Raw genomic sequence first — 17,670 nt, 5'->3', positions numbered from 1 at the left:
TGAATTGAAATGTCGGGATAGTTTGGTCCATATAGATTAAGCGGGGTTGTGGTCTGTAGTTTGTGCCTTCGCACATGCCCTCCGCAGTCGTAAGAAGCAGGCCTGGGTATCTCATATTATGGCCTATCCATTTGGCTAGCTTTTGTGTTACTTTATTTCATAAGCATCCTTAAAAATAATAATACAGTGAAACATCTATCTATCGTTTTTAAAGGGACCTATTGAAATTAACTATGAATGCGGGAAAACAATGAAAGCGGGATTAATTTATACACAAAGAGATGCTATCGAGTGAAGATACCGTCCTCCCAATCTGAATAACCATTGGTAGGTTCAAATTCTAAGAGGAATACAACGTTTAGATGTAAATAAATGTATTTATTTAAAAAAATACAAAGTTGATCAGAACCAAAAAATAATAAAGTTTATTTTTTATTTTAAATAATCTGTGATCGACATTTGTTTTTTTTTACTGTTTTATTTCCATAAGTCAGCAGTATGTTTTCATCTTTGCATTTTTTTTTTCGGCATTGTGCGTCGAAGAAAGTTTTCAATCTTTCAAAGAGTGTGCATACTTCTGAAAATAAAGGTACAGGCAGCAGCTCCTCTTCAATATTGACCTCTCCTGCTGTATCCGTCAACCTTGCATCACATAGGCTTTCGATAGTTTCTATCCCATACGTTGGAATATTGTCATCGAATGTAACAACATTAAGGAGAATGTAAAAAAACAGCCAAAATATATCAAATATGCAGCTTGATTCTAACGATGAATGCGGTAAAATGGTGATAGAGAAACGATCAATGCGATCTATTTTTGTATGAAATGCATTCCGGGGTAGAAGAAATAAACGACACATCCGGGAAAACGATTATTTGAGGAACGATAGATAGAGGTTTCACTGTAATAATATAATGATTATTGTCATTTGGCAGGTGGACGAGATGATCGACCACTCCATAGAGATCGAGAGCAACAAGAGGATGCGCGCCGCCAACGTCAACCCCTGGAGCCTGCACTTCCGCGACCGCTCCCTGGAGGGCGACTTCTGCACCCAGCGCGAGGACATGTTCAAGTCCAACATGCTCTGCTGCTACGTCATATGGCTCTTCATTGTGCCCACGCAGATCATCATGCTGCCCATGTAGGTCGACCCTCCACATCTGAACACAATCACTTCTCCTGCTTACTCAACACGTTCATTTGCCTGACTCCATCCCAACTTGTCTGTGCAGACTGTTGGGGTCAGATCTCCTCGTCTTCAAGTTGTAGATCCATCTATCATGGGCAATGTCACCTAGGCCATGCCTTCGAATCATGAATCTTTTTGCATTGTCTATGAATTCTTTGATCTTTCTCTAGATGTTATTCGAGGATGATCCACAGTGATTGCCTGGTTCAAAATATGATCATGTTCTCTGCGCCCTATGTGCCTATACCATCTCAATTGCCTTTCCTCTACGTTAATATTGTATTCAATATATCATGCACGTTACTACCTAATACATTCACTGCGTTTAATATATTGCAAACAATTACAAGATGCTGGCAAAATAGCATTTTTTAAAACGCTAAAAATATATCAAAAATATGTAATAATATTACAAATTTTGATTTAGCCTTTTATTAACAGGCGCCGTGGCATAGTTGGGTAGACACTCGACTGCGAAACTGGCGTCACAAGATTGATTCCCGCCTGATTAAAAAAAAATATTTTCACTGGTCTGGGTGTTTGTGATGTATTTTTCACATTTACCTTCCCTATCTTTACTATCCTACCTGCATACAAGCATCTAAAATAGACACTTTGCGCGTTTTTCCTTTTTAAAAAACTTTGTTTCTACACTTTTTATCATTATTTCTTGTTATCCTTTTATAATTTTTCATACTTTTTCTTTATTCAAATTCCATTTACAAATATGATTGAATTCCAGCTGCACCGCCCTCATCATATCGCTGTCCCTGACCACCTTCATCCTGACAGCAGCCTCCTTCCTAGTGATGGCCGAGGAGTTCCAGCACTGGCCCCTGAGTCTGCAGCGGATGTCCTCCAAGCTGGTCCACAACCGCAACCACAGGACTATCCTCATCTGTTTCATCGTCATCATGATGTCTATAGCCAGGTACATACCATCATTAAACATCTTCGAACATTCCTCATCAAAGACTACAGCTGGAGGCGCATTACAGGAGCCTGGCTGAGGACCTATCCAACAATGGATCCATGTTAGTTCATAAAGAACTCTCACGAGAGGTGGTATCAAATATGATAATAATAGTGAAAGACATTGGTACCATAAACCAAGCTAGGACACAAAATGCCCAACCCTCTTCTAGTGGAATGGAAGGTCTGTTGACATCAATCAATAGTCCTGCTTCTACTGAGGAGTTTTACGTGGTTTAGGTTCCTGACTGGCCCACATTCCTATTCCCAACACAGACTAAAATAAAACATGTACTTGGCTAGAAGACACAAAAATCCACTTAATGTTCTATAAACCTTGTACATAATAATTTCAATTTCAATTTTCAATTTTCAATTTAATTATTTACAATTAACACACATTACAAACTTAAAGCACATACATTAAAATACATTAAAATTGAAAATATGCAAGAATACTATTGCTTAAAATGTATAAGAATCCCGCTTCAGAAAACTACTTCAGACACATGGAACCGATCAATATCCAGTGAGATATTGTTCAACATGGCGGTAGCTCTTCCTACAGGCATAACAATCGGCAGGTTGGTCCTGTGTATAGGAATGTGAAACAATCTATGTCGACGCTGTCTTAGGTAACTATCGGGAACATACAGACCAATGTTCCGGATAATTTCAGGATTATCGATCATACCGCACAACAATGGATAAAAATGCGTAGTCAAATACTCATTCCTTCTAGTCTCTAAACTATTGTACCATACATGCGCTGTAGCGGGTACACCGAGTTTTGATGAATAATGCTTATCTCAGACACGTATCATTTCCTTATTTCACCATTCGAACATCTATCATACATGCTTTTGCCTCACTGAGAGATGCATCTTCTTTAGTATAAAAACGAAAGATGCTTCATTTCAGGTTGAGACACCTATAATATTAATAAACTGGTTTATGTATATCTTTAAGTTAATAACAATTGCTTTAATACTTGATTTATTTGTCTTTCAGTTCTGTGAGCCTGATAGTTTGCCCGTCAGGAGATTACCTCTGCCACGCGGATAATTCTACGTACAACTCTTCACTCCTGGGCGAAGCAAACAACAGAAGCGCCAAGGCAGATACCCCCGCCGATCTAAGCAAAACCATAATCAAGATGGTTAGAAACACCATCAACGAACAGCCCGGAGACTCCAGCATCCAGCCAGTGTTTTTGATAGCGTTCAATATAATCAAATCATCAGCAACAGACAAAAATGATACCCATATAAGAAACTTGGCAATAATCAGCAAAAATGACTTGTTGATACAAAAAGGGTGTTCCGGACTTGACAATTGTACCGGGAACACAAGAAATGAAAGAGGTGATGAAGATGTAAAAAGGGACATCCATAATTTTAAAGATATTAAGCGCTCTCGGAGGTATGTGGAAGAATCGGAGTCAGAAAACGACACGAGGATTTCTCATTCCCAAAAGAATTTGAATGCGATCACAGACGAAGATGACAAGCTGGCTTCTTCAAAACTCGGCCAATATGACGACACTATCAATTCTATTATAGATAGTTCGAGAACGTACGTTTGGACGCATTCCAAGTTGTTTGATGGTCATTCAGAAATGGGCAACGCTTCAGATGGTGGCTTGGATGGTATCGATTCGGTTGGAACAGATCTTCAAATAGACTATTGCTTCCATCCGGAGTATGTTGTGTTCACTTGGATACTGTGTCTGGTAGCTTTGACCACGACGCTGAGACTATACTACCTGATGAAGACATTTCTGGCGTTCATCTTGGTGACTGTGTTTTCGCTCCTCATCTCGGTGGCGTTCCCGGACCTATTCAGTAATCCAGAACAAACAAAAATGTAAGTAAATATCATCATTTTTGAATTTGTATCTAAGAATTGTCCGCCTCCATAGTGTAATGGTCAGCACGCCCGGCTACCATTCTGGAGTTCTCGGGTTCAATTTCCATGGGAGGGGGTCAAATAAATACAAGCATTTTTTTCATTCTAATATTTATTAAATATTACCCTGGACTGGTACCTGAAGCGGAGGGCTGATCATCTTTCCTTCAAATGTTAACGATCAAGATAACACTGTGTTTATATGATGCAGTGCCCTATGCACCATTAGGGTGCGGATAAGGGTTAAGAAGTAAATAAAAATAAAAATTTCAAGAATTATGCAAGCTTTGAAGATTTGAAAGACCCTAATCGCATTCAAAGATTTTTTTAAAACTAACTTACAATCACTCTGCTTCTCTGCAATTGTTAGCAGAGTGAATAGAATGCAACACCAATCTGTTATGTAAACAATCTTCGCCTGTTCCATACATTCCCGCCGATTATTCTGACTCTTTATCTGACCACGCCCAAGTATTTAAAAACCTGATCATGCCAAGTTTTTCTCGATCTCTCATTGCTCTAATTTCATACTACATTCACCTCATAAATTTGTTTTACCGTTCTTTCTTCACTCATTTGATTCACATGCCCAAATCATCTGAACACACTTTTCTTAGTTTGATCCATAATGCTTATCTTAAGGCAGCAGCAGGCACCTCAGTGGTTGGAGCGCTACGTGCAGCGCAGTCAAGGGATAACTGGAGAAGAGTCATTGCTTCTGCAAGGGTCACAACCCTCAGCAATGAGGATTAAGACGGAGAAGAAGAAGAAGAAGCTTATCTCCGACTTGCTTCTTTCCTATATATATAAATAAAGCATAAAAATTAAAATAAACTAATTAACTTAGATCACGCTGCTTCTTCGCAGGGGCAGGCAAAGAAAATAGAATTCTATTCTTCTCCAACTATGTTGAGATGTAATAGGTCATGAAATAAAGTGTGACATGTTGTGGTTGGTGTTCCAGGATGGGCATGACGCTGGCGGCGCAGATGATGGTGCTGCTGATGGTGTTCCTGGTGATGGTGACGTACCACGCGCGCCTGGTGGAGCAGACCTCGCGCCTGGACTTCCTGTGGAAGCGCCAGGCCGAGCGTGAGCTGGCCGACATGGTGGACACACGGCACAACAACACGCAGCTGCTCCGCAACATCCTCCCAGACCACGTGGCGCACCACTTCCTCAAGGAAGACCGGATGTCGGAGGTAATTAGCAGAATACTCTCCCTGGGTTTTTAGCATCAGATATTTCAATACTATTAGAGTACTTGTGCACTACACGGAGTTTTACCATCCGGCAGTCCAGTTTTTTTTAAATAAAAGCGACTATGACAGTTGACTATGATCGTATTTACGCGCACCGCGATCACGCATCGATCGAGCACATCCGATAAAAGACAGCCAAAAGCACAAGCCAATCCAAGCCAATCATCCGTTTTGTCATGCTAACCGGACTGGCGGACAGTAAAATCATGTATAGTACACAAGCGCCCATATCCAGGTTTTTTTTTCCATGTAATGCGATGGAACGGTTGCATGGAAACAATAAATTATCTGTGAAAAGGGGTGTTCCGGTTCTTTTTTCACAAATCATTTTTCATTTTACAATTTTCAAAATCAATAAAATAAAACAATGTTTGTTCTTACGTAATTACAATCTGTATTTATATAATTCGTTAAAATGATAACATATGGTCATCATCATATCAGCCCGTTAAGGTCCACTGCTGGACAAAGGCCTCCCCCTTCCGCCTTCACTCCTCCCAATCCTTCGCCGTCCCCATCCACTGTCTTCCAGCAAACTTCCTGATGTCGTCCATCCATCTCATCGGTGGACGTCCTTGAGGCCTCTGGTTCCTCGGTCTCCACACCAGAACGCGTTTCGTCCATCTATCGTCGGTCATTCTGGCTATAATAACATATGGTATTGTAATGAATATTTAAATAATATTTGAATAATAATAAAAATGTGAGTTCCGGGACATTTTCCTGGAGATTAATGGTTTTCTGGGACCTTTTTTGTTTAAAAAAGCCCTGCTCATATCATATTTTTAACATTATTAATATTATTTACTGTATCAGCCCTGGATTATTTACCCTACGGATATTATATCAGTATTAAAGGTGTCTCAACTTGATATGAAACATCTACCATTCATTCTATATGAAGATTGAAATGTTGCCAACATTAAAAAATTTAAATAATGTATAGTACCTACACCTAGATTAACTATTAGAAAAAAAGAAAGAAGTTTACCGAGAGTACATCCAAAAAATATTAATATCTCAATTTAAAGGTCTCTGAACTTGATATGAAACACGTATCGTTCTTCCTTTCTGAGAGTTTTTTTTTATGAACAAACATAGATCCGATGTCGGATAGGTCCTCTTCCAGGCTCTTGCAACGGAAAAAAACGGAAGGTCAGGCATTAAGCTGCAAATTATGTCAGGGTGCATCTTCTCTAATTTTTTTGTGATTTTATTATCATTCATCATGAAGACAGATGCGGATATTTTCCCACAAATAGGCCACAGCCGATTATCCTACCCGTTTCTGACATCAAAAATCCATATGTTAAATATGGACCTTGTACATTATAAGCAAGACAAATAATTACTGCAACTCCAATAAAGTTGAATAAGAATGGAACTCTGAATGGAAGCTGTTGTCTTTGAAAGCTGAAATGGAGGCAAAGTATCAACAGGTGAAGGACATCTTGAGGTGTTTCATCATTACGTGTGCAGCTGTCAATCTCATAGAGCAATTAGAAGTGGAGCAAATTAAAACCATGCGTTTCTTCACATTCTACAAAGCTGTGACACAAACGGTGGAGGAGAGATGACAAGCTTTAGACTGCCCAACGTATGAAGGGGAGGAATAAAACTCTTTTATTTTTCTTCTTTAGCCTTTTGTCCTCCACTGCTGGGTATAAGCCTTCCATATCCCTCCATTTTTTTCAGTCTATTGCTGCTTGCAGCCATTATATACCCCCCACAGCGGTTATATCATCGGACCATCTTTTTTAAAGTCCTCTGAAGCCTCTTTTATTCTCCCAAGGTCTTTAAATTTTAGTGGTATATTAAGATATATATCTTCTTAGTTTGATTCCTATGGTTAAAACCATAGGAATCAAACTAAGAAGATGTAATGGTCAGATTTCTAGCTTGAGAAAGCTATTATATAGCTTTTATTTACATGAGAATGTAAATAAATCTATCGTTTGTTTTAGGAGCTGTACTCACAATGGCAGGATGAAGTGGGCGTCATGTTCGCCAGCATTCCCAACTTTACGGAATTCTACTCCGAGGATATCAACATGGGAATGGAATGCATCAGACTACTGAATGAAATAATTGGTAAGTTTAATTTCCGCCTCTGTAGTGTAGTGGTTAGCAAGTTTGGCTACCATGCTGAAGACAACTAAAGACCAAGGAAAATATGCCTAGATTTCCTTGGTCCTACTCTGTATATTTGCTTCATAAATTTGTTTTACTTGTCTTTCTTCACCCATTCTTTCCACATGTTCAAACCATCACAACACACCCTTCTTAATTTGATGGATAATGCTTATCTCAGCCTTACATTATTTCCTTATATCACCATTGGAACATCTATCATACATGGTTTCACCCTACTAAGAGATGGCATTTGGACTGCATTTTGTCTACTTTCGTCCTTCTATACCTCACTTCTATAGATTAGAGCTTGTACCAGGACTCCATTGAGTACTGCCAGTTTAGCTTCCGCTGTTAACCTGTTAACCGGGCGGGACGCATAAATACGTCAAACGCAAACAATATCAGGTACGGGTAGGACATATGAATACGTCCTTGAAATATATGTTTATTGTATTATATATTTTCATTTAAACCCTTATCCGCACCCCAATGGTGCATAGGGCACTACATCATACAAACTCAGTGTTATCTTGATCGTTAACACAAGAAGGAAAGGTGATCAGCCCTCCGCTTGAGGTACCAGTCCAGGGTAGTATTGAATAAATATTACAGTGAAAAAGTCACTTAAATTTATTTTACCCCCCCTGGGAATCGAACCCGGGACCTCCAGAATGGTAGCCGAGTGTGCTGACCATTACACTACGGAGGCGGACAAGTACATATATACACGGAGTACATATATTATATATATGGACGTATATTTATCGAACAACAAAGGTATTAGTCATCCATACATGTCTCGACATGAATTTAAGACACGGAGTGAATCAGTATTCGCGCCCGTTACAAGTTGCGTAGTTGGACAGCGGACCGCCGAGTTAACAGGTTAAGCTTTTATTTACTATAATTGATTTCAGTTCACCATGAATAATGTTACATAAATTTGTATTGCAGCTGACTTTGATGAACTCTTGGACGAGCCGCGCTTCAAAAGCATTGAAAAGATTAAAACCGTTGGAGCCACATACATGGCTGCATCAGGACTCAACCCTGATGAAAAGGTATGTTCATAATATGTGTCCATTTCTTTGTTCATAATTCTGGGTGTGTCCACTTTGGAGTTATTTATATTGACATCTCAGCACAGACAAAGAAGAATACGGAAGTCTTGGTATTCACAAAGCTTACGACATAGGCTGGTTTAACCCTTTGTCCAATTCACCCACACCAAAAACAGCCAAATCAGGCAAAGGGTTAATTGATAACTTCTTTCACGTGTGAGTTTTCGGCACAATCTATGGTTGAGTTGATAAAGTTTCAATTGTTTCGGCAGAGAACTTCCCGAAATATTTCACATGGAGATTATATGAAGGCATTTTAAGAGAAACCTGTGAAACATTATTTTTATTAATTTGATATTTCACTCACTTATTTTACTCTCAATATTTTGAATGTCACTAAATCTTTGTCCGCCTCCATAGTGTAGTGGTTAGCGCGCTAGGCTACCATGCTGGAGGTCCCGGGTCCGATTCCCGAGAGGGTCAAAATAAATAATAGTGATTTTTCAGTCTAATATTTATTTAATATGACCCTGGACTGGTACCTGAAGCGGAAGGCTGATCACCTTTCCTTCGTGTATTTAATGATCAAGATAACACTGCCTCTATACGATGCAGTGCCCTATGCAGCATTGAGGTGCGGATAAGGGTTAGAAGAAGAAGAAATCTTTGTTCACAAATTTGGGATTGTCCATTTAAGAGTCATTTCTATTGATATCTCAACATATTAGATGTAGAAGAAGAATTTAATCCATGATTGACAACCACACCACTCAAATTTCGGAAGTTGTATCTCTTTCACTCTTTGTACATTCTTATGATCTTACATCTCTTTTACTGGTACCTTTATAGTCTGTCAGCGACGATCTGGAGCACCTGTGCGCTCTCGTGGACTTCGCCATAGCCATGAAGCAGCGGCTGGAGGAGGTAAACATCCACAGCTACAACAACTTCCAACTGAGGGTGGGCATCAGCTGCGGTCCACTGGTGGGGGGCGTTATCGGCGCCCGCAAGCCAGTGTATGACATCTGGGGCGACACGGTCAACGAGGCGTCCAGGATGGACTCCACCGGAGCAATGGGGAAGATCCAAGTGCCAAAGTATACTGCCCAGGTCAGAATTATACTACTAATCTAATCTGTACCTTCACTTCCCAATCGAGTATGAATAAAACTGCACTTTAAACCATGAAGATCCGAGTTTCTGGCTTCAGTCCTCAATGGTCCAAAGTCGAACAAACGCAAACTGGTTCAAACCTGGCCTTTTCAAAACAGTGGCAGTTCTGGTCTGTTCAAAAGATTGTTTAGCATGACTTTATTTTATATATTAGGAATAACCTGCAAATCCTCTATTTTAGAGGTTTATCTGCAGTTATAATAATGAGGATTCAAACCCTTATCCGCACCCCAATGGTGCATAGGGCACTGCATCGTACAAATGCAGTGTTATCTTGATTGTTTACCCATGAAGGAAAGGTGATCAGCCCTCCGCTTCAGGTACCAGTCCAGGGTATTATGGAATAAATATTAGAGTGAAAAAATCACTTATATTTAATTGACCCCCCTGGGAATCGAACCCGGGACCTCCGGAACGGTAGCCGAGCGTGCTGACCATTACACTACGGAGGCGGTATAAATAATGAGGATAGGGAAGGTAAACGTGAAAAATAACAAAAACAACAAATTGTTTAAAATGATACGTATTTCATGGATAACTCGCTGTACCCGGCCACGTGTTTCTGTGGCTCAGTCTAATGGAATTCAAAGAAAGAAACGGGAAAGCACAAATTACTAATATATTTGATTTGACAATGGTTGTGACTATATAATATTTTAGCAGCTGTCAACAATCACGCTGTCTGCCATGATTAATGTTGAGTGCATTGATGTTAAGGTGGGGACTGATGGAGTAACGTAATATTCGTGGCGAACATCCGAACATCACATGGAGTATTCGGAACGAACTCAGTTTGCTGTACTGACTATACGAATGCTCGCATTGTAACGTGTTACTGTGTGATGAAATGACTCCCGTCAGTCTCCACCATTACATTCAACAGATGGTCATAATGAGAATGAGTTCACTCATGAAAGTAATCTGTTCCAGTTGCTGGAGTCCCGCGGGTTCCAGCTGACCTGCCGGGGGCTGGTGACGGTGAAGGGCAAGGGGCAGATGGAGACGTACCTGGTGACGGGGCGCCGCGCCCAGAGGGCTGCCGCCTGCCGCCGCCAGCCCTCGCAGCACAGCAGCCTGGCCGCCGTGGTCTACGGCATGGTGCAGCAGCGCAGGAGACAGAACACGCGTAAGGGTTGCCATTTAACTAACCTTTCTAATGATAGTCCAAAAATTACACGTGATACAAAGCAAGGTACCAAAAGACCCCAGTGCATATTTGTATGGAAATCGTAGTAACTCAGTCACAGAGTCATAGATTCTACATCCTTTCCAGCGCGCCGCCGAGCGCCGACTGATAGCGGCCATCCGATAAGCGAGAGGCCAGAAATCGAATCAAATGAAAGAGGAGTAATCTAATCGTCTAATTTCTAATTCAATTGTCACGTATGTCTGAGGATAAATAGACGAAGAAGGTGCTTGACTGGAGGCCTAGAACTGGAAGCGTAGGTAGGCCCCAGACAAGATGATCCGATGACACTAAGAAAGTAGCAAGCCAAGAGAGTTGCTTCCAATTTTAAGAAATAGTGGTATTTACCAAGTAAAACTTGTATTAAAAATGGATATCACCACAATGTACCGAACCAGTTAATCTTTTAAACGCGTTAACTTTGTTCCTAAGAGACGCTCGTGCGCGGCTATATTTCGCCGTTTTTTAAATGATTACTTTTATCATGTATTTAGTTAAGAAACGATTTATTTTCCTAAACAAAAACGTTCAATGGGATTCATTGTGTCTTTTTGGTACTCTATAATAACACGTGTGTCACATTATTCTTGAAATATATCGTAATATAAACAAATTAGATCGTAACATAAATAAATTAAAGCACGCATCGTGTGTCACTCTTACCCACTGGCGATGCGTAGCGTCGAGAGTGAGACAGATATAGGGCATGATTATGGCGCGGACTAATTACCGACCGCAAGAAAAATCAGGGATCTGTTGTTTTATTTATCCTTGTGATGTTACAAATTATTAGTCAGATATTTCAACAGATGTCATAAGGCCGAGGATTGACGTATTATTTTATCCAAAGTTCCACACCATGAAAAAATCCCTCCAAGTTGAACTGAAATTCGAAACTTGGAGCAAAGTGAAAACACATACGCTTATGTCAGCCGCGTATGGGGCATGTCTTGTTAAAACACATACGCTTATGCGAGCCGCGTGGATCCGGTTAATGAAAACAAATAACATTATAAATGGACACTAATTTCAGCTGGTAACACTGTAGTGGCAAGGCCACAACCAGCTTCCTCTGGTGACGGGAATGCCCGGAGGGTCCCCTTCAGTTCCCTAAGGATATCTCAACGGGCCACCTCCCGCCCGCTGAGAAGGAGCACCACAAGAGCCTCGGCTCATGACCCGAGACCCAGGTCTGTAGAATGATATCACTTTATCATAATAATAACATCTGTGTCGGGTCGTGATCCCGTGGTTAGTGTCGCGGACTCTTGAGTCAGAGTTTCTCGGTTCAAACCCCCACTACCACAATTTGATACCTATTTCTAATAATGAGCCGCTTAGGCTCGCAGAAATAGTATGAAGTTAAAGTATTTTTATAAATAATTAATACATCAATATTTATCATTAAAAAAATATTTAAAAAAATTTACTTATCATTTCCACAATAAGGGGTACCCGAGTTTGAAGAAGTGATATGCAAGAAAAATTAATTAGCAACTATTGGTCCACTGTACTAGAGAATATACTGATGTTAACTCGATAAGTAATAAATAGGCAAAGATTTGTGTTCCTGTAATTATTGTAACTTAAGAATTGTCATGTCAAAATGTGATTTTTTTTTCAATTTCAAAAAATAAAAAATGTAGCTCACGACCTTGTGAAAACATTAGAGTACTGGAATTCCTACTAGGTACATTTTCTTATTGTTTTTCAGAGTACCTCAGTCTATGAGGCAGATATCCTCTTCAACTGGTGACGTCAACGCCCCCCGCGCCCCCGTATCGGCTCCACTGACCCCTGTCTGCGCCCCGTTCGGTGAAGATAACGTTCCGCGACTCTTATCCGAGCCATTCGTCAACAAATCCGTCAGCAGAGACTCATCGAAGAAGCGCAGACCCAACAAACAGATGTCCAATTCATCAGACTCTAAGGACGGCACTCAAAGCAATGGCTTCAGCACAGACATGTCCAAGTTAGACACCCCGGATTCTTCCGGATTCAGCTCGAGGAACTATAGCTTTAAGGAGAACTTGAAAAACGTTTTGAAGTCTTCAAAAAACAGTCTGCCAGCCCCGGTTCACGGTAATAGGTTTGTTTCAATCTCCCCGAGAGCTCTCATGAGAAGGGACACCAAAAGTACGTCAATTGATCAAAATATGGACAGGAATAATATCAGCGATGGATACAAAGGAACAAACGTTTAAAGAAGCTTTGACATTTCTTAGTATTTATGTAGATAGAAACAATGATGGGTTTTGAAACAGGATCTTGAAAAAATATATAAAATAAAATTAAATGGCTGGATCTCTATTAAAATTATCTTCATATAAGATTTAATGTTTCACGTTTAGATCGTAATTTAACATATATGAAAATATGTATGTATTCTCTGGGCAAGTAATTTTTAAATTTAAAAAAAAAATATATATATATATATATATATATATATATCTTGGGATAATTACTACAACCAGGTTACTTGAAAATTCATGTTTGAGATAGCCAATGAAAATATTTTATTTTCTGGTCTGTATATGCGTCAAACACATATCGCTTACTCCTTTCAACAACGTCATTTATCAAAAATTGACAGTTTTCAATTGTGCATGTTTTCGGAATGCCCAGCAAAAGCGGCATATTTTTAACTTAATATTTACCCGCTACAGGGCAGAAAGTGTTGTTTTTGCATTTTGAAGAAAAGGTATTGTTTAATTATTTTTTTAAATATGCGAAATATTTTTAAATGGAGAAAAAACATTCAGGTTTTACCTAAAAAGATCAGTTTCACAGTAAAAAGTTCAATAAGTGGCTTGATATTTTTTTTTAATACATTTTATTATATTTTTAAACTTTAAAAATGATCTCCTGAAAAATGAAGTTTTCCGATATATGACGTTGTTGAAAGGAGTGAGCGATATCATAATACATTGAAATCATCGAGAATTTATTTCAAAGCTACCTAGTCGTAGTAATCACCCGCATATCGTAGTCATACAGGAGAAATTGACCAAGTGCATTGTTTTACAAAAACGTGATCATTGACTATTTGATATCTTACTAGCTTAATATTGCCCTGAAAACATCCCAAAGGAATTTAATCTTGGAAGTATAATATATTGACTAGTTAAAAATGACTGCATTTGTGTTTATTTTCTTGCTAAGCAATAGTGAGTTAAATGGTCCTCCTGAACATTTACGTTTTGGTAGTTGGTCACTTTCTCCTGTACGACTAGGATATACACATTATTAATATTTTTACATATTAACTCTTCTATGGCGTTTGACAGGCATTTGTAGTGACATCTGTGGACTTATTTACATATTTTCTTGAAGTATTACAGTTTTCTGTAATACCGACCTCACAATTGAAATTTTAATGCAATAACTATATTTTTTTTAAAACTCGCTCCTTGGATATAGTTTGTTTCCCAAAACCTCACGTACCAATTTAAGTAAAACGTTGTATATTTTGGCAGACTATGTCTAGAGTGATATTCGTACCAAATTGTTATTGTGATAAAACTTTATTTTTCTTTATTATATTTATTCAATATGGCAATTAAATATAATAGTATTTGTTTAATTGTAATTTAATACATCTCAAATCAATATTATAATATTAAATGTTAGATAAATTGCTTAAATGGAAAATGTCAATAATAATAAAAAATATTACTTTCTTTCTTGTCAACATTTTTTTACAAACTGTAAAATTAAATATATAAATAAAACCCTTATCCGCACCCCAATGGTGCATAGGACACTGCGTCATATAAACGCAGTGTTATCTTGATCGTTTACTCATGAAGGAAAGGTGATCAGCCCTCCGCTTCAGGTACCAATCCAGGGTAATAATATTGAATAAATATTACAGTGAAAAAATCACTTATATTTATTTTACCCCCCTTGGGAATCGAACCCGGGACCTCCAGAACGGTAGCCGAGCGTGCTGACCATTACACTACGGAGGCGGACAAAATTAAGGGTAGTAATTTTATAAATTTAACCGAATTTTCTCGAAGATAAATTATTTCCTATCTTCTCTATGATTATTTTTAACAATTGGTATAAAATTATTTTAGTAGAACACAAAAAAAGAACAATTTTTACAACCAGTATGGAAGCATGTTGGCATACTAAGGACGGGACAGGTATTTCTACCCGTTCGGTTGATTGATGCTTAAGGACGGAAAGGGTATTTTTACCTTCCGCGCTGGCCTCATTTCAAAGGCAAAAAAGAAGAAATTATAGTGTTATGTTTTTATATTAATATATATACCAATCTCTCAGTTAGGTCATAACTATATATATATAATTACCAAATCCCGTCGCCAGCGGTCCGCAGGACTAAAAAATACCCGTCCATAGTGTGCTAATAACCAATATGAATACATTTTAAAAACCAATAGGAAAATATTTTAAGAACATACTCTTTTGAAAATATATTTAACAATTGGAATAAAGTATGTAGTTTTTTAACAACCGGCATCGATTGTTTCTAACAACCAATATGGAAGATTTTTAACAAATGTTTTGTAAGTATCATTATTTACAAACCTACCTACATAATGTCATAATATTCAGACTTAAATACGTAAAGAAATTAACATTCCGTGGATACTGAATTTTAAAATTACGTTTTTTTGACAAGAATATAAAAGTTTAGAGTACCTAATTGAAATTCATAGTAAGTTTATAAAATATTGTACCTAAATAATATTTCAGCAAATTGCTTTTTGCTACTTCTGTCAATTCCATCATCTCTATTTAAAAAAATCATTTTGACAGATTCAAAATGTTATGAAATTGTCCATGTTGTGTATAATGTAAGATTCACACTGATTTTAAGGTATTTATAAAATAAATATGTGTTTACTTATATATACTATTATACTTATTTACTTTGATATGAATGTTTATGGCTGTGCTGTCTGTATATTTATTGTATATTTTTATGTATTGTATATTTAAAATTACTTTTGAAGTTCTATGAAATTTATTATTAGCTATCCCCGGACTTATTTATATGATTAATTGTTTATTTTTCTGTAAGTAAAATTGAACAAGTAATTTTTTGCCATACTTTAAAACTGTTTGTATTCAAATGAATACACAATGCATTTAATTGTTTAATTTTAAAAGGAACATTTTAGATTTAGTACAAGTTTCTATGTTTATTTTGAATATCTAGTCAACCATTTTACGGGGAGGTATATCTACCTGTTCTTCAATTCATGCTTAAGGACGGCAAAGGTATTTTTGCCTCCTGCGCTGGCCTCATTTCAAATCCGAAAAGAAGGAATTATTTAATGTTTTTATATGAATATTATGTACCAATCCCTTCGCCAGCACTTTGCAGGCGTAAAAACACCCATCCTTAGTGTGTTAACATGTTATAATACTTTGTTAAGTCTTGTTAATTTGATTGCCTGAACTTTTCTTGAGATGGTCTTCTATTTTCTAGGTAGGGTAGGTACTGTTATTGCTTAAGAAATAATTGTTCATATTTTTTAACACACCTTATGTATACATATTATATATACCACGTATTATGTATTATAATATTTACCACGCAGATGATATATTGAAATATGTTCCAGTCCTAAATTAAATAGCATCAAACGAGCTTATTTTAATACAAAACAAAGTAAGAAGATGGGAACACGCAATTTGAAGGTATTTTTTCACTAATTTGGATAATATTTTTTGACATTTCATGAAGATATGCATACAGAAATATAAATGATTTTTTGTAATGAAGGTCCTAGTTAAATATAAGGCGATTTTTTAAACTTTCTTGAGTCATATAGTACTAGCACTTGATTTTTAACATTGAACAAAATGATTTAAAGAGTTTTTTATTATTATTTAATGCCTTTATATAATATATTTGGAATAATCATAATATTATAAGGATTTTTTTTATAAAATCAATAAACACAATTTTACTAACAATAATGTTAGAAACTTCTTCTTCAAACCATCATCCGCACCCGATAGTGCTAGGGCACAGCATCATATATAAACACAGTGTTATCTTGATTGTCAACATGTGAAGGAAAGGTGAACAGCTCTCCGCTTCAGATAACAGTCCAGGGCATATTTAATAAATATTTGAGTGAAAAAAATTACTTCAAATCCCCCACCCTGGGATTTGAACCCGGGACCTCCAGTTCGGTAGCAGAGCTCACTGACCTAATTACACTACGAAGGCAGATAATATATATATATATATATATATATATATATATATATATATATATATATATATATATATATATATATATATATATATATATATATATATATATATATATATATATATATATAAATAAATACTTAATTTATTCATTGTTGTTATATCGTTCTCGTGATTTAGTTTATAAAATTTACGACTTTTTTATTTTAAATTAATTTTTTACAAGAAATGTGTCAAATGTAGTATAAATATTTCTGTATCTATTCCAAAATATGAATAAATATTTTTTAAGAAAATAACATGACTATTTTTTTTGTCAAATGTTTATATTTTATTGTATTTATTTTGTTATCTCTCTTCTCATTGATTAAACTTAATTCTTCCTGTATAATTTTATAAGATAAATGAAGATGTTGGCTATACAATATGCAAGTGATGTGGTCAGATAGCCACTTTTCAAAATAAAACGAATACAGAAGAAGATAAATCGTTTTGCTATTCTAATTATTATCCAACAATTATTATGCTATTCCAATCTTGTTTATATACTACAAGTGGGTAAGATAAAACAATTTTACTATTT

At 37.1% G+C, this 17,670-nt stretch overlaps 1 protein-coding gene across 1 annotated transcript in view; it reads left to right on the top strand.

Annotated features, from left to right (window-relative positions):
• Positions 1-13,315, top strand: part of LOC148311477 (adenylyl cyclase 78C-like) — a 112,004-nt gene extending 98,689 nt beyond the window's left edge. Inside the window, exons 19-28 of the mRNA XM_088256613.1 lie at positions 937-1,145; positions 1,936-2,124; positions 3,177-4,031; positions 5,038-5,275; positions 7,300-7,426; positions 8,423-8,529; positions 9,379-9,639; positions 10,633-10,828; positions 11,922-12,078; positions 12,603-13,315. Of these exons, the coding sequence (XP_088112739.1) occupies positions 937-1,145; positions 1,936-2,124; positions 3,177-4,031; positions 5,038-5,275; positions 7,300-7,426; positions 8,423-8,529; positions 9,379-9,639; positions 10,633-10,828; positions 11,922-12,078; positions 12,603-13,092 (2,829 nt within the window). The 3' untranslated portion in view covers positions 13,093-13,315. The remainder of the gene's footprint in view (positions 1-936; positions 1,146-1,935; positions 2,125-3,176; positions 4,032-5,037; positions 5,276-7,299; positions 7,427-8,422; positions 8,530-9,378; positions 9,640-10,632; positions 10,829-11,921; positions 12,079-12,602) is intronic.
• Positions 13,316-17,670: the final 4,355 nt, after the last annotated feature.

This window comes from Brachycentrus maculatus, unplaced genomic scaffold (assembly GCF_059751285.1).
Source record: "Brachycentrus maculatus isolate JH-2025_06_01 unplaced genomic scaffold, ASM5975128v1 h1tg000064l, whole genome shotgun sequence".
NCBI classification, from domain to species: Eukaryota; Metazoa; Arthropoda; class Insecta; order Trichoptera; family Brachycentridae; genus Brachycentrus; species Brachycentrus maculatus.
This window is presented reverse-complemented; position numbering and strand designations above follow the sequence as displayed.